This window comes from Rhodnius prolixus, unplaced genomic scaffold (assembly GCF_049639745.1).
Source record: "Rhodnius prolixus isolate KJV_2025 unplaced genomic scaffold, Rpr scaffold_6, whole genome shotgun sequence".
Classification (NCBI taxonomy): Eukaryota; Metazoa; Arthropoda; class Insecta; order Hemiptera; family Reduviidae; genus Rhodnius; species Rhodnius prolixus.
The window spans coordinates 4,866,657-4,885,690 of record NW_027411634.1 but is presented as its reverse complement, the minus strand read 5'-3'; the positions used below and the strand labels follow the sequence as shown (position 1 = coordinate 4,885,690).

Here is a 19,034-nt window from a genome sequence, read left to right as displayed (position 1 = left end):
TGGGTGAATCATCAATAATTTAAACCCCACCACAAGATGAAGTCATTTCTTTTAATAAATTGAGCCGACAACCACCTGAATGGCCTCTCTCACTTTGGCCCGGAAGTTGAGAGGTAAAAACCTAGGCATGTGGACCCTTTCTTCTTCACTTTGCAGGAGCTGGTTTCCGTTTTGGCGAGCTTTAATTCCATTCTGAATAATGTTAGTAGGAGAGGAGAGAACTTATTGTTGCCAATCGATTATCTCGTATTAACTAAACGACTAATCATAGTCTACTTTGAATATGTCAGTCGAAGTTTTAAAATTTCATCGTGTTTAAAAGTGACAATTCATGGTGTAAACCTCAATAACTCAAGAATTACATCTTTAAAATAGAAATCTTAATAAATATAAATATATTCCTAAAACTCAAAACATGAATGATTAAAAGTACTTGACTTATTCAATTACTGATTACTAATCTGTGCGTAATAATTAAAAAAAAAAGTACTACTGACGTCGAAAAATGATAATTGAATACTTAAGAAAAAGATTATACTTTCTTTATGACGTATTCACATCATTAATGAGACCGACATTGTCCACGAATCATTTGAATTTATTTTGACTCAGCGATTATTTATTTATTATTTTTTTATAGAATACATTTTTATATTGTGATTCACTGACAGTCAGATAGATATCCGGTGAATGAAGTGTACAGATCATAATATCATCACTTCCGCGTCGTTTTTTCCTTTCTCTGTGTGTGGGCCGGTTTTTCTCCGTAGCTGGAGTGGGGGTAGCCATTTTTTTTGTAAAGGATTTTTTTAGCATCCCAGAATATCGTAGCCTGGATAACTCGTTTCAGTCTTTAAGCTGAGAGATAGTTGGCTAACAATTTAATGGCCGATACATCAGAGGGGTTGGTGGTCTATCAGTTAAAAGGGGGTTTCACGGAACTATTAAATATAAAACAAAATACAGATAAATTGAATTATGAAAACGGAAATAGAAAATATCTGCACTAACGCTAATGATTTTACGGTGAGAAAATGTATTAAAAAATTCTTCTCCTATTACCAACTGTGGACAAAGTACGCTACCTTGGACTGCACCTAGAAGCAAACGGTTGACATGGGATCCCCCAGACTAAACTCGAAAAGGCAAGAAACTAGCCAACACTACAAAACTTCTCGCCAGACTACTTGGCAAACGATCGAAACTTAACCTACATAACATAAGACTCTTATATCTACTGTTACTGCGACCTATTTGGTCATACGGCATCGAAGTATGGGGATCGACTAAACGTTCCAACTCACTACGCCTCCAGGCATTACAGTCCAAAATACTTCGAAAATTTCTTAACTCTCCGTTCTATATATCTAACCTCACTATCCCATAATGACCTCAAAATCCCTTTCATTACAGCATCTTGCTAACACTCGTTTCCCTTAAATTTCATTCCTCTATAGCAGCTCATCCCTAACCCTCTCATAGAACACCTATCTTCCTCTACCATTACCAGGTAATCCTCTAAGGAGATTGAAGAGAAGATGGCCTCTCGTGATCTACTCTTATCGTGAGACCAAAGCACGTTACTGGAGTGGCATCTCTGGGTGCCTTCTCCACTCATGATCTCTTCTATTTCTTTTTTCTTTTACCATATTTGCTTGTTGCAGTGGTAAATTACAATAAAAGTCCCAAATAAAAAAAAAAAATTCTTGTTTTAAATAACGCAATATCAATTTGCCAGCGACAACTGCAGGGAAAAATCAGAAAAAAGCTTCTTCCAGACAATTCTGGACATTCCTGCTAACGCGTAAGGAAGGCCCAACTTTATCCTTAAATGAAGCTAAGAAAACGTTTTACAGAATTTGCTAAAACCAGTTAACAACATTGATACATTTGAAGAACAAATTGCCACACAAACAATTTACTCAAATTGGGAGAGTTTTGACCAAATTTGAGCCTTCTGAGTTCTTTTTTTTTTGTTCCCGAGTGATTCTCAAAATGAATTCACAAATACATAAATAACGACAAAGCGCACCCCCCGCCACAATATTCGTGTATTTTGTAAAACATTGTATTTTCGTTCATTATTTTTTGGTGACTGATTCATAGTTTCAATAGGATGAAATAAATAATTGCCAGTTTCAGTCATGATATATTTTTATTATGCCGAGCTTTCCGACCTAGGGACTAGGTCAGGGATGGCGAACCTTTTTGAGACGTGGGTCAAATTTTGTTCATTTTTTTTTCTAGTACTAGCTCTTGGGTCACTAATGTCCATTTGCACGAGTTAAGTTTAAAAATTTTAAACTGAATATTTTCAAAACTAAACATCTTGAAAATTCAGTTGGCTTAACGGGTAAAACGGGACGAAACAAGTGCTATGCTTCCATAGACTTCTCTCTTTTTACAAACATAACTGAACAAAACCTTACAAAAGTGTGTTTTATCTTAAGAAAAATCTAAATATGGTTATTTGCTTTGGGTTGTCGATTTTTTTAACAAACAAAATATGAGTAAAATTATACATTTTACTTGATATTTTGTAAACACTTTTGCTTTATTTCAAATACTACAAAAAGCATTTATCGTCATTTGCGTTTTAGAACTGTAATGATCAAACTAAAGGTTATAAGACAGCATTTTAATTGCTTTTGTGTCAATGCGTGATTGAAAAAAAATACAGATAGAATATAAATTATCTACCACAATTAGAAAATCTAAATCAACCCGCATAAACAAACAAAGGTTGCCTAGCAATTGTGGGTCAGTGAAGAAGCTTGTGTCTGACCCGCGGGTCATAGGTTCGCCATCACTGGACTAGGTCATCTTCAGGGCTAATTTACAATATAATATTTTTTACATCATTAAAGGGTTGGTGTGTCTTCTGTCTTGTCTGTTCAAGGAGTCTGAGTACACCAATCCTTTAATGATGTAAAAATATTACATTGTCAATTAGGTGAATAATTTTTGTAAATTACGTTACATTATACATATTCATTTAAATATAATTGTTGTTAACAGACTGTAAAATATGTTATGTTCCACAACCCTGAAGATGACCTAGTCCCTAGGTCGAAAGCTCGCGGCAAAATAAAAATATATCATGACTGAAACTGGCAGTTATTTTTTTTCGTCCTATTGAATTTTCAGTTAAAAAAAAAATAAAGCAATTGTGAATATCGTGGCATGTTGTAGCAGGAAGTAAGAAGAATATACGCTAAGATTCTTGAAAAAGTGGCTAATCCACTTCCTCCTAAGCGGCGAAAACAGTTTTCCTTTTGGTACCAAAACCACTTTACTCGTAAAATAAATGCTGTAAATGTTTGAAATTTTCAAGTGCCTTTATTAAATTCGGGTATTTATAACAAGATAACATTGGAATTTATGGAATTTTGATTGTGTTTACAACTTGTTTTCTTTTTTCTTTTTTAGGTACTTAAATTTGAGTACAAATTTATCAACTGAGTTTTCCTCAAAATAGTAAGCGCCATTGTTTTTGTTTTCCTTAACGTGTCTTATATTTGAAATCCTTGTTCATCAGAAATTTCTAAAGGGACTCTTCTGAAGCACAAAACTGGTTTGCAAAAGGAAAACATCTTTCGAGTATTGTCTTGGTTACATTGGTTACGCTTAGCTAGATAGGGAAAACTGAGGGATATGAAGCATGAATAGTCGGAAAATCCACCTTAGTCAGCGGATTTGTGGTTCTTCTATTTCCAAATCTTTTTAGAAAAATGAAGCTGGAAAAAGTTTTCGAGATGAATGAAAAGATGGCATTAGCTGGATACTTACGGATAGAAAAAAATTTTTTTTACCGGAAAAATCATTGGAAAATGTGGAACTCTTGGACTTTTCTTTACTATAAATCTAAAATTTGTAATTTTTATAAATTTTTCTTTAAACCACTTATTTCTAAATTTGGAATCTATTATGACAATTTACAGGGACACCTAATCCAATATTGAAAATCGTTGTAAAACTAATTTCCCGATTTTTCCCCATTCTCACCAAAAAAAAAAATTCACAAACAAATATTATACATGCCAAAAATAATACTAATAAGGCGCCACGGTAGCCGAGCGGTTAGAGGCGAGACCTGCGAAGCTAATATGTATTGTGGTACTGGGTTTGATTTCCGGTCTTAGGTTTTAAGTAAAATGGTATGGTACAATATGATGTATGTATTTCTTTCGCCCAATAAGTTACAAGGCTCCTCCATCTTATTGATGAAGGCTATGAAAAGAGTAAGTCCTTCCAATAAGGCCCAGTAAACATTAAAGGAAGAATACCCTGTCATCATCTTTGCAAAAACAAATTTTAATTTCACACGTCACACGCCCAGAAGTGCAGCTTAACTATTACAAAAAGTAGATAAGCCCATATTCCTGCAAATTCTTATAATAATCCAGGGATTCATTGAAACTAATTGAACGGATACTACACTTTGATCTTAGCCAAAAGGGCGAGAAGGCGCCACGGTAGCCGAGCGGTTAGAGGCAAGACCTGTAAAGATAATATGTATTGTTGTACAGGGTTCGATTCCCGGTCTTAGGTCTTGGATTTCATTTAATAGTTATTAAAAGAAATTTACAGTAAAGTATGTTTGCTAGTCGCCTCCGTCCACGACACCTAATTGGTCGTTGGACGTTAAGCCCCGCCTGAAAAAATAGGCGATTACTTTACTTTACTTTTTAACACTAATAAAAATCAGGGAAGTGGATTAACTATACGGTTATCGTACAGAATTCCCACGCGGAGGTCCCCCCGGGTTCGAATCCAGCTGCTGTAACCCTTAGATTTTCTCTTCCTATGCGCTTCTTACAGCTCACTACTGTCCGGTGATGGACAGTGTTGTCTGTAATGAGAGAACACTGTCCCAGAGGCCGGCAGTGCACTGAAAAAAAAAGCTCCGGGCGCTAATAACCTCAAATTGTTGACGCGCCTTAAATCATTTAAAAAAAGAACTAATAAAAATCGATTCTACATTACATTAAATAAAAAAAATACATAAATACATAACTTCAAAAAATTTAGGTATCACAAAATTATGGGCTTAACTACCTGAGATATTAATACAGGGTGTTGTAACTATTTTTGACGCATATTTTCCTTATTGTTAGATAATTTTGAGTCCAACACTTGTAACCAATCGGGTGCCTTGTCGGCCGCTTGGGGCTCATGTTTTGAATGTCTTAGAGAGATATTAATTTATTATCAATTTATTACAGTTGTAATCAATTAGTTATTTATTTCAATTTTATTTTTATTGATTAACTCATCACATTTTGGTTTTTAAATTTAAGTTCGTTACTTAATCATTACGTAAACATTTTTTTTTAATACTTTATTACTTGGGAACAGGTCAAAGTTTGCACCGGAAATAAAAACGTTTTGAGATCTCCTAAGTCGTTCCCAAAATCGTTTATTTTATGGTGCGTATGCGTGTAGGCTTTTTTTTTTTTTATATCACTAGAATATCACTCACTCTCCGTTCTTACTTATAAATACATTCGCTTCACACATTCATCCCTATACTATATACAACTATTTACATAAACTTTACAACTAATGGATGGATCTGTACTCTATATTCCTGCCAACCTTATAGCTTAACCGAAATTAAAATCACCGTAATCCTTCTCTAATCATTTTCTTCCATTCATTCTATAACTTTTAAATACATTCATATTTCATTGCAAGCTCCGCTACAGATTTAAGCACGTAGTTGTTGGTGGAGAATATTATGTCTTCGTAGCGAAATGGTGCATCTAAATACCTGTATATGTCGTCAAACATTCGTTTCCTTTCTACCACATAACGTGGACATATCATTATTATATGTTTGAAATATTCCTCCTCATTCAAATTTGATATTTAATTTAGGTACCACTGTCGTATCTGATAAGTTTTTGGGGAACTTAAATCGGAAGTACCACTATTCTCGAAATATAATTTTTATAATATTCTTAAATATCAGTTAAATTTGATTTAGGGCACTTTTCAGTGAAGCAAGGTTTCCCTAAAGTGCTATTTCCGTACGCTGTAGGGATGTACGATCAGTTTAAATTACTACAGTAAGAGGTATGAGTGGTATGAGTGTTTAAATCCAGATTTTCAATTAAAATAACTCCCCTAATAAGTTCCCTGGTTTATTTCATTTATTTAATGGCCATTCCCAATTTTGCAGGAAGCATAATCAGTGAATCTGGAATAACTGGAGAAAATTAAATAATAATTAAAATTAATATTATTAATAATAAAACTAAATTACCTTATTACACGTCTTATCCGGGATTGATAAAAAATTATGAGCTAAATGGGTGTGCGTAATTGTGATCTGTAGACGCAGCCTCCTCAACGGACGAGGACTGGTCCGGTTGCCACGTCCGCTCACCTGAATTGGATTTTTGGTAACGTGCTCTTGGCGGCCTTTATTCCGCCAACCCTGTCATCATTAGAAATATATTAGGCTTAATTAAAAATTAATCAGATCATTTTAATTGTTTCAGAGTGAAATGCAGGCAGCATCACGATGGGAGCGTGCTTTTTTTCTTCAATCAGTATTAAGGTAAGTGTTTTTCTGATCCATATTAACAAAAAATTTTAGTGTTCTTTTTGAAAGACTTACTTCGTGAACCCTACAAGGGTTAATCCAGACTGGGGTTTTCTTGTGCCTCTTCGCTCCTTCCGTATCTTCAGTTATATTGACTAGCACAAACATTAGAATTGCCACCTCCCACAGACCCAAACCTGGAATTCACAAAAAAAAAGAAAAATAATCAATCAAAACAATCAATAATATCTGTCAATCAATAATCAATCAATAATATTTAAAATGGTTTCTCAATCGTCAAACAGAACAACAACAAAAAAAGTCAAGTAAAGCCAACTAATTGAGGGCAGACCTTGCATAGGGATAGTAAGGGGAGAAGTGGATTAGCCACTTGTTCAGGGTACTTGGCGTCCCAGCGGGTATCCTGGCCTAACAACATGAACATGAACAACATATACTGTTACACCCACCAATACATTTACATAGTACACTTAGGGGGGCATAGTCATCTGTACAAGGAGGGGGGCTTATTAGCTCGGGGAACCGTTTTGCGGATTGTGTCAGGATGTGGAGGAAACGGCCTCTCACTGGCTGTTCGATTGCGTTGTGACCAAAGGAGATAGTAGCGCAAAAAGAACTAGTAGGGAAAGTCCTCAACCTCTTTAATAGGGGAGGTTTCGTCTACTACAGGGGTCGCAACCGCAGCTCGCGAGCCGCATGCGGCTCTTTTATCCAAATTGTGTGGCTCTTCAGCCTGCCCAAAATATATTGTATAGTTTAATTTGAAACAAATGAAAATTCCATTTATTAAAGTAAAGATATTTTTTTAAGAAGTATTAAATGTGATAGGTTCGAAATTGAATAGAATTATACAATATCAAAATAAAGTACATAGATTATATATTGTAAGACTGCCGCCCTTTTATTTGTTTAGTAATTATTTATTTGTTTATTTACTTTGCAATATGTGAAAATAAATATATAAAACATTTAAATGTTATTGAATATCATTAAATAATAATTTGTGAATACAAATGATCTACAGAATTTTGTACATTATCATCCTTGCGGCTCTTGTTAGGATTTATTAAAATTATTTAAGTAGAAATGGCTCTCTGCCTTGAAATAGGTTGCAGACCCCTGGGTCTACTAGATCCAAAAAAACAAGGGGTAAGGCACAATAAGCCTCTTTTGGCTGCGGTGCCGTGGGGCATAGGTCCCACCCCGATAATCTAATCTTAATCTTAATCTCACATCGAAATGCCAAATTAGGTGCCCGGAAAAAGAAGTCTGTCTCTAGTAGAAAAGTAGAATAAAAGCTAGCTGAAGTAAGATTACGTCAAAGATAATATTCTCTCCAAAAGAAAAGTTCTTTTCCTTCAATAAAAAATAGTTCCAAAGTAAACCAATCTGAATAAAGGTACCGGAATATTGATTAGAATAACGGCAAATTAGATTTTCCAGCGCGAAGGTCCCGGGTTCGAATCCAGCAGCGCGGCCTTTAGATTTTCTCTTTCTAGGAGCTTCTTACAGCTCACTGTCCGGTCATGTACGATATATAATACATATAATACTGCCTGGAAACCGGCAGTGCACAGTTAATACAAAAAAAAAAAAAAATTAAATTATAATTATAATTTATAATAATTACAATTTATAATAATTATAAAAATAAACAAAATGGGCGGCCATTTTCCTTATTTTGCTTTCCCACTTAGTGAATAAATATTTACAGTAATGGAATGCGAGTAATTGTTTTTTTTAAATAGTAGTAATTACTAATGGAATCCTTGAAACGTTTTCCAGCAGCATTTTATTGCAAACTAATGATAGTATCATATTACTATTAACTATTCTTATCCCCACCACAATCCACCATTTTGGAATCCATTATTCACTTTGATAGTTTCATTTAAATTATTTATTGAATACATTATGGTATAATAACAAGTTTTATGAGATCTATAAGAATTAATGGGTCAGTTATATATTTTCAAAAAATGCAATGAATTCTTAATATGACTCCTAGCCCACAAAAAAAAAACCGAACAGAAACCCTGCTAACATATTTCGAAACCTACAGGTTCCCCCTCTTAAATGTATCTTCTCCAAACAGTTAGGGATAAACCCCTGAGCCATTACATCGGTCCCGAATATCATCAATCTACGAGGGTCGTTTGAAAAGTCCGTGCAAAGTCAGAGAGATAGCACCACTGGCGCGTATCGAGGTTGTGTTTAGTTAGTAGCATCTCTTGGAAGAACACACACCAAGTTTCAGCCAGCCAGATCGGTCTATTTCTTTGTGTTTGGCATTCGTTTGAATCGAGGAAGTCGAGTGATTTTCAAAAAATGGACGAAAAAGAATTTCGTGTGTTGATTAAACACTACTTTATGAAAGGCAAAACGCCTCAGGAGACTAAAGAGAAGCTTGATAAACATTATGGTGACTCTGCATCTTCGATTAGAACAGTTTATAAGTGGTTTCAAAATTTTCGGAGTGGCCATATGGGCACAAGTGACGCTGAACGTTCTGGACGCCCAGGTTGAGGTTACTACTCCAGAAATCATTGATAAAATCCATGATAGGGTGATGGATGACAGAAGAGTGAAGGTGCGTGAGATTGCTAGTGCTGTGGGCATCTCGAATGAACGGGTACATTTGCATCTACATTTGGACATGACAAAGCTATCCGCAAGATGGGTGCCGCGATTGCTCACGCTTGACCAAAAACGAAATCGTGTGAAGTGTTGCAAGGACGGTTTGCAGCTGTTCCAGAAGAATCCGCAGGACTTTAAGCGTCGTTTCGTCACTGTGGATGAAACATGGATACATCACTACACTCCTGAGACCAAAGAACAATCTAAACAATGGGTTACCAAGGGGGAATCTGCGCCAAAAAAGGCGAAGACCGTTCCTTCGGCCGGAAAGATTATGGCGACTGTCTTTTGGGATTCGCAAGGAATAATCCTCATCGACTATCTGGAAAAGGGTAAAACTTTTACAGGTGCATATTATTCATCGTTATTGGACCGTTTGAAAACCGAGCTGCAAGAAAAACGCCCACGATTGGCCCACAAAAAAGTCCTTTTCCATCACGACAAAGCACCAGCTCACACCTCAGCAGTTGTGGTCGCAAAATTAATGGAAATAGGGTTCCAACTCGTTTCACATCCCCCCTATTTTCCAGACTTGGCTCCCTCGGACTACTATTTGTTCCCCAATATGAAGAAATGGCTGGCGGGAAAAAGATTTTATTCAAACGAGGAGGTGATTGCAGAAACGAATGGCTATTTTTGAGACTTGGACAAATCCTATTATTCGGAAGGGATCAACAAACTAGAGCAGCGTTGGACGAAGTGTATAAGCCTAAAAGGAGACTATGTTGAAAAATAAAAAAGGTTTACCCCAAAAAATTAAGTAGTTTTTATTTTTGCACGCACTTTTCAAACGACCCTCGTACAATAGTTTCTAATTCAAGAGTAGTCCCGCTAAATAGTGTGCCGCTGTTACCTACGATTTTCTTTGCAAAACTTGACATGATACTTGATATTTTTATTTTAAACATCCCCAAAGGATTAAAAATTTTCATGAAAATCCAGGGAGGAGCTGCCATATTTCCCCCATAGAGTTTTCCTTGAGTAGAGAGGGACTATTTATCCCACCTCCATATATTATTTCCAGGAGGTAGTAAAAAACCTTTTACTATAACACTTCAAGTGAGAACAATCGACGACAAAACAAATTATATTCAAATATAATTTATTCTACTTTCTATTAGACAAATTATTATTATTATATAATAAATTGTTTAATAAAACAATTATCAAACTCCTACATGCTAGAAATTTGTACCAGATTTGAAGAAAATATATGTATTTCATATAATACGGCATTCTAAATCTTTTAATGCTTTGATTTTCGAATTTAAAAACCAAAACATATGTTAATCAGTTTTTGGCGCGCTGCTCTCCATCGACGTATCATTATTTAATAATAAATAAATAAATAAATAAATAAATTAACATAAATAATAAATAATACTTTTCCTAGTGTTGAAAGAATTATTATTTTTAATTTACATTTTTAACTGCCAACATATTCAATGGGATATGTGATTTGTCTCAGCTAGAATGGGTTTTTAATCTAATTTCCATAAACGGAGGGTGTGGGGGAGGAATCGCTAATAGTTTTGATCTAGCTAGACTTTATAGTTATCCTAGATAGAGGAAGTATTTGGTGATTTTGTTAAGCTAGTTTTTGATTGGAAGTTAATTTTTGTGTTTGGTTTATTTATTTTGCAAATGTATCTAGTACAATACGCAAAAGTGATGAGAGATAAGGGATGGCGCAAATACACATGCTCGTATATATATGTGAGAACATACACACACGCGCACATGCATGTGCGCCAAGAGATGTGAGTGGAGTGAACGACGACCATCCAGTGATGGAAGGCGTTAGTTCGCCTAGGTTGGCAAACTTACACAGCAAGCTCCTAGGAGGTCGGCGTTATATGTTGAGATGATCGCAAGGCCACCGCCGCTTTAGTCTGCGCTGTGGATTTGAAGGAAGTGCATGTAGTAGACATGTTGTGGATCAAGAGGGTTGTAATGATTGTGTAGATTTGTAGTGGAGTTTTGTGTATCGAGATTGGGCTCTATTTCAGAGACGAGAGGAATACGAGTATTTAGATCACAATGTATTGTGTGATTGGAGACGTAGAAGGGAGCGTTAACTATTGTTCTTAGAATTTTAGATTGTAAGGTCTGAAGTCCGGTGGATGTTCGATTTTTTAGCGCTTCCGTAGAGCTGTATTTTGTACGTCCATAAAATTTTGTTTAGGGTATTTCCTGAATAAAGTAAAAGTACGTGGCGCATGATCGCTCTCTCTCTCTCTCTCTCTCTCAATCTTTCTATCTTTCTTTGTGTGTATGTGTGAACAAAATATGTCAAAAAACAAAACGTTTTCGAAAGCTCAAACTAGTCCTTAGAGTCTGAATTTCGGTTTAGGCCGAAAAAACCAGCAGATAGTTCAAAATTGGTTCTTGATTGATATTCGGATATTTGATACTCAAGGACCCTAATAATACTTTTGGGAGGGAAAAAAAAACCTTTTATTTTACTGGGACAATTACTTCATCCCTTTTTGTTTTGTTATTTTATAGAAAATAATTATAAATATAGTACTGGACTCCCGGAACGCGGAGATCCCGGGTTCCAATCCCGGCTGCTGACCCTTAGATCTTCACTTCCTAGGAGCTTCTTACAGCTCACTACTGTCCGGTGATGGACAGTGTTGTCTATAACGAGAGAACACTGTCCGGAGGCCCTGCAGTGCACTAAAAAAAAAAAGCTCTGAGCGCCAATAACCACAGATATTGACGCCCCTTAAATCATTTAAAAAAAATAATAATAATAATAATAAAACTCCCTCTCCTTTGCAAATCATGACATGTTCGTACATGTTCTCTAAGCACATAATTAAACATTAAAGAAGACAACATAATCTATTTGTATGTGAGCGAGAGAGAGACAGAGCTCCATGTAACGAATGGTACTTTAATGTTATAACTTATAGCCTTTACTTAAGTAACAAATCAGCTGACATCTACCAAAGGTGGTTAGCAACCTGATCCAATGTTCTGTCTAGCCAAGCCAGCCAGATAGATACCTCACTATATATAGACAACAACAAACTACAATCTACAAAACTTTTATTTATGTGTTTTAACTCTAACAGAACTAAATTTTTAAATTGCTTTTTTTAAATGTAGCATAATAATAGTATTATTCTATATTTAGTCTCTAAATTTGTAGATTCTGAATCTGATTTGTAGCGTTTTGGCGTAAATGTTGGGTTTTAATAATAGGACAAACATACGCTGGACAGACATTACAATATTTGAGGGGGGGGGTAAAGAATGATTAAAACATGAAAGTATTTGAATAATAAAAAATGAAATTATTTGGATTATCGATCATAAAAATCGATTATGGATAATGTAATTAATCAATATAGTTGTTATAATTAACTATAGAACAGCCACTAATAATTTAAATGAATTAGGTTTATAACCACAGAATCTTAGCTATAACCTCCCCACTTAGAATCTGTAACTAGATATCAGAGTCTTTGAAGTAGAAAGATATTCGATGTAGAAAATATCAACATTTAGATGGAAACGTTTTTCATTGTCCAGAGTTCGAAATAAATAAACAAATATCCGCTAACCTGTACATTCTCTCTTGGGATTTTCGAAATTTCCATTAAATTTTCTTTTGAACTTTTGCAAAAATGTTTTAGGTTCAATTTAATTTGAAAGGACCTAACACACGTCCCGGAAGCCTTTTTTCATAAAATCAATTTTTGTGAAAATAATCGCAAACAAACACGATATATTCTTATTTCCGGTTTAATCCATTTTTTTTTTCTTTAAACTCATTGAGTGCATCATTTCCGGTCAGCTGATTATTTGAAACTAATTATCAAATTGGTGGCATCCCTTTTTTTTTTTTGACATCGAAATAAAATTTTCAAAAGTGAACTTCCCGTCAATTTCGAGTTCTTTACGTATGGTGACTATACCTCTTTCTTTGTTTCGCTTCTCTTCCTCTCCGTCCCACACATACACGTAGACACGAATATCGCGTATTCACCAATCATAACCTATAATTTCAACCAACACTCGAAATGAGCCCAAATACAACACTTGTCCTCTCCTCCTCCTGCCCAAAAAATCACTCCCAATCATGAATATTACCTGATTGAATCGATTGAATTAAATCACTGGCTTTACTCCTACTTATGACAATCATATGAAACCCCAAAAATTACCTACATATAAAACGCAAATTTAAATTGAAAAAGAAATCACAAATACGTGGATGAAATGTCTACTGAACGGTTGAAAACTAAGTCTTTTCCAAGTTAAAGTGCAGTAGAAGGAAAATTTCAAATTGATAAAGCGAGAACAATCTTATCTTTGATTTATGTGCAAGTATTTAACTTAGGCTACTTTTTACTTCTTTATCATTTTTCGATAAGTGTAAAGGTAATAAATACTATTTGCCAATACTTAATATTGTTAGTAAAATTTGTTTTCGGTTTTTACGTCAATTTAAATAGAATAAAACTTTATATTGCAATGACAAAACGGGCTTTAACTGTTTTACAGACTACTTGGATGAAGCTCCAAATGGTCCATAGAACTCAAACAGTTGATATATCGATATTCTCGTTATCGAAAGGTTTTCCGTTCATGGAGTTCTGCAACTATCGGAATAAATGTTAATCAGAAGGTGCCAGGTCCGGTGAATACGGGGGATGAGGCAAAACATCCCAGCAGATTATTCCGAGTGGTCAATGACGACTTGTATAATACTATCCTCAAACCTATGTGGACTTTAGGATTAGAGCTATGGGGTTTCAGCCAATCCTAAAAAAACTTACAGACTGTACAGGACATGTTCTTGCGGTGAATGAGAAGGTGGCGCAACTATTCCCGAAGTCCCCCCCCCCCCACACACACAATAGACCAAGGGAAACTCTTACCATCGTCCCTGCTTTTACCACGACCACCAAGAAACCTTTCTTCAACTCGTGAACCTGGAGACAGAACTCCAGCGGGCCGATACACGATCTCGAGACTCTGTCTACTATTTTAATGGTCACACTGGCCCAGCCATGCCCAGTACATGACCTACGGTTTCTCCGCACCCTCCTGGTGTTAGCTTGGGCTTACTACACCATTCCAGGTGAGACGGTTTTTCCGTACACGTCTCCTATTAGTCGCCTCTTACGACAGGCAGGGGATACCGTGGGGGCTATTCTCACCCGGTCCCACACGGAGAAGACTGTACAGACAATCTAAACCACTCGCTACAGATAGTTGATGCTGCTTTCTTATTCTTCACAAACGACCTCAACATCCCATTGGTACACCAACTTGCCAAGGCGATATATCAAAAATTCCATACTTTCTCTACTAGCTCTAATCCTCTTGTACAGGCGCTTGCCTCCTCTGACATCCCTAATACTTCTCGCCGACTGAATCGCCAGCATTACACTGCTCTCTCTACTAGCTCTAATCCTCTTGCACTATCTCTCGCCTCCTCTGACATCCCTAATACTTCTCGCCGACTGAATCGCCAGCACTACACTGCTCTCACTACTAACTCTAATCCTCTTGCAATAACTCTCGCCTCCTCTGACATCCCTAATACTTCTCGCCGACTGAATCGCCAGCACTACTCTGCTCTCTCTACTAGCTCTAATTCTCTTGCACTATCACTCGCCTCCTCCGACATCCCTAACAATACTCGCCGACTGAATCGCCAGTAGCACTGCGACTTCCTTGCAATCTGAAGACTCATTAATATCCTGTAGAGAGTGCTACCACTCGTAGTAGGTAGTTCTTTTCCTCCTGCCTTTCACGCATTCATTTACCTTTTATTCTTCCTATTTACTTATTGTATATATGTATATGCAGATTGTAAATAACAAAATAAATTTTTTTAAAAAAATCTTTATACTAGTAATTTGGGAAGACTTAACCTGAATCAGCAACAATTCCTGAATATCTGTTTGGAGAGGGGACTAGGCGAATCTAAAATAATAGCGGAGATTTCCCGCGGAGTCGGTTTACGATACTCAGATATTGAAAATAAAATTTTGAAGAGTAGAGGGGGCATTGATTAGATAGAGGCAGTTTGATCGACAAGTGGAAACGGAAATAATGTCAATAACTTGCATCAAATATCGATTATTGATAGATAACCAGAGTAACTGTCGCTTCTCACAGCTCTTACGTTTTGCTAGATATCTCTCATTCCTTAATTCCCTAATTTGAATTCTGCTACATTGTTTAAAGAAACATCGACTCCTTGGAGTCCCTGTTGGATCTATTGAATCATGCCTCTAAAAATTATTAAACTGTAAAAATTCTTTCATTGCTTACTCTAAATTCTATCGTGATAAATTTCTAAGATACCATCTTTCGTCGAGATTAATTATATGCAGTTGAATTGCTAATTATAAATTATTTTTTAGATTTATAATAAAAATAAAATGCATTATTATAAATTATTTATGCAAATATGTTCTAAGAAGGCTATAAAATGCATTTTCTAAGTGTATGGATTTCTGAGAATTTTTGAGGACAGTTTAGATAAAATTATGTTAAAATATTATCGGGAAAATACATAATAATAATTACAACTTACAACTTGACTCAGAGTTTTATATAATTTTGAATTTCTGAGTAATCGGTTCAGTTTTAAGTTTCGAAAAATGTGTAAGGCTACTTTAAACAACGATGTTCTAAGAATATGAGAGCATAGTTCGGCTAAAAAAAGCCTTGCACCGTCTCAGGTGTGTAAAAAAAAGAAAGAAGCTGTAATTAAAAAATGAGAAGGCGATATTCAAAAGAATCTGTAGAGAACAAGTTTTCTGTTCTATTAAAGAACAAGTTTTTTATTCAGTTGAATTCGATCATTTCTGAAAAGTACTTAGGCGAATGCTTAAATGTGAACTGGGGCGTTTTCGGTCCATTAACCACCTTTTCTTTTCCGCTTATAGGTTACAGATCCATGATATAACTAAGCAGTTGCATTCATTAATTGTTTTTCTTGTAAAATATAAGGCGTGCGTCAACATCTGAAGTCATCGTGCAATGACGGCCCTTTGACAGTGTTCTTTCGTTACAGGATAACACTATCCATCACACGTGGGTCTCCACCAGAGCTAATCCCATTTCTGCATCATATTTACTTCCTCTTGATTCAATTAATTGGGCAGATTAATTCCTTTATAGTTTTCACTAGAAAGGTACTTTCTCTGAATTCGAAAAAGTAGTTCTTATAAATCAATCAGAGTGTGTGCTATGTTTACATACAAAAAAATAAATTAGGCAATCGCGTAAATTAGGCAATAAGTGACAGATAATTTTTAGCCTTTCTTGTTTTTTGATAAGCCCTTAAAATTTTTTAACCCAAAAGGTGAATACAATTAACGTAAAGATTAACTAAAGGAAAAAACAAATTAGTTAATTGAGCATAGAAGTTTGAAAAATGATAATGGCTAACCAAAATTTATGGTGCCAATTTAGTTTGGAGTGGCCCAAATTGACTTGTCTCCTTTATAAGATATGGGGACCAATCTGACGGGACTGTGACGCAACTTAAGATTTCTAGAGATGGATGCCACTACGAAGTTGTAGTAATAGTTTTTTCATCTTAAAGTTTTTTTTTTATTTAAATCAATAATAAATGATAATAAATCTAATTTTTTAAAAACTAATATTTTAGCCGAATGCTAATTAAAAATGGGGCCGGGTCTAATTTTAATAAAATATAAAAAAAATCATAAAACTATTGGAAATATCTAAAATCATAAAACTAGATAGATTTATGTTGTAATTTAATGTTCCTTAATTACCTCACCCCCCTCACCGAAGGAATCAAAATCATCCTCAGGATTCTATCGAGGCATAAATTACAGCCTCATCGAGTAAAATAGCGTTGTTTAAGTGTATTTTAGGAGCTTATAGTTATATATTTATGCTTTAAACTATTATAGTTTAAAATAGTTTTTACATAGAAATGGGTTATGTATATAGATATTTTAGAAAATAATAGATCTTAGGCATTTTAATTCATAATTTAAAAATATAAAATCCATATTAACCATTAAATAGAATACAAGACCTAGACTAGAAATCGAATCCACTAACCAACAATACATCTCAGCTTTGCGGGTCTAGCATATAAACGCCTAACATACTTTACTATAAATTTCTCATATTAAAACAAATAGAATACAAGACCTAGACCGGGGGAATCAAACCCACTAACCAACAATACATCGGAGCTTGGCGGGTCTTGCCTATAACAGGTATGAATGAACCGATTTCAAGAAAAAAGTTTCCAATACCTTAAAATTCAACTTTGAAAAACCAAATTTTCTGCTTACATTTTTTCCTATCTTCTTTAAATTCATTTTTAATACGCTTTAATATTTTATTATAATTGATGATAGATTGGTAAATTGTATTAATGTGGGCTATTTAGAGAAATACTTAAAATTACATCTCCCTCAAAATACTCTAAAAATTATCGATCCTAAAAAAAAAAAATGGTTTCATTGAAAAATGTGAAATGAGTGTTTTTCCACCGTTTTTCTTCCTTTTCCGCTTTACTTTTACCATCAATATTAAGATATCACCGAAAATACATTGTTGTGGTTTCCTGCGTTCAAAAAATAGGTTCAAGTTATGACTAAATTCTGAATTTATAGAATATCTGAAGAAGAGTAATTTTCCTGTTTGGACATGCAAACTTCTTGGTGGTAAATTACGTTTTTTTTTATTTGAAATTTTTTTTATTTTCCGGGGGGGTAAAAATGATGTCCTAGTTTTAGATATTAAAATACGACTAGCAGTATTTGAAGGTGTTTAAGTTAGCGCTGCTTGTGTAAGGCTCTGTAATTAATCGCACATTCTGTTGCCAAGTACAGCCTAAAATAATGAACATCGAAATGAACCATTTTACATCAAACTTCCGATATTTCTTTTAAACTGTTGTTTTCGAATTAATGTAAAATAGAAATTGATCAAATATTGATAGAAAGAAAGGTACATATTTTCTGTCCTTCACACTCATTTGACTAGTTTGGTTTTCCCAGTTTTATTGCTAATCACTGTGATTCTGTTGTTATAACGAACGTAATAAAAATCATTAATTATGGATTGCTATAATCATTAATAATTGCTTGAAGAGTTTTTTGCCGCCATAATTAATAAAATTAATTTGTAAATAGTCTCTTGGTTAAGTAATTAATTCTTTGATTTTTAGATTCCAGCTGATAAAGATTTATTTGTTATAAAAATATTAAAATATCCAATGCGAAGATCGCGGGTTCGAATCCAGTTGCTGGCCCCTTAGATTTTTTTTTCTTCGTCACATACAGTTTAATGTCCGATGATGGGCTGCGTTGTCTGTGATGGGAGAACGAAGGAACACCGTCCAAGAAGCCAAGGATACTCAAAACCATTGAACCTTTCATCTGGATCATCCTCTCTCACTAATCAAAGACAAAAATAGGACCCTTCATCTAAAGTAGTGTGATGTCATTGTTGACTTGGCAACTCTGGGAGTCTGGGAGTCTTTTGTAATTGAGTCCAATAGTAGTCTTCTAATTGGCTAGCAGGTATTCCTGCTATTTATTAATGTTCCCAGTATATCCTTTGGCCTCAAAAGTTTTTTCAAACCGCCCCAATAGCCCAAGCTCAAACCTGTGAAACCTGTTCCTAAAACTCCTCAATCTTTGGGTCTTTTACTTCCACCACTGCTACATAATTGTTTCCTCTTTCTTGGTGATGTTTATTGTATTCATATCCGGTTACTGATTTTCATCCATCGTCAGTGGCAGATGGTGTAGAAGATTTCGACTTCAATTATGTATCTGTCTCGCTCTCTATACTTTCT

The 19,034-nt window shown here is 35.1% G+C and overlaps 1 protein-coding gene across 1 annotated transcript in view; it reads right to left on the bottom strand.

Moving 5' to 3' along the window:
* The window catches only part of LOC141461369 (uncharacterized), a 95,678-nt gene that overhangs the window by 4,673 nt on the left and 71,971 nt on the right, over positions 1 to 19,034 (bottom strand). Inside the window, exons 2-3 of the mRNA XM_074142371.1 lie at positions 6,626 to 6,747; positions 6,269 to 6,442 (exon numbers count right to left, since the gene is read on the bottom strand). Coding sequence (XP_073998472.1) covers positions 6,269 to 6,442; positions 6,626 to 6,747 — 296 coding nt within the window. The remainder of the gene's footprint in view (positions 1 to 6,268; positions 6,443 to 6,625; positions 6,748 to 19,034) is intronic.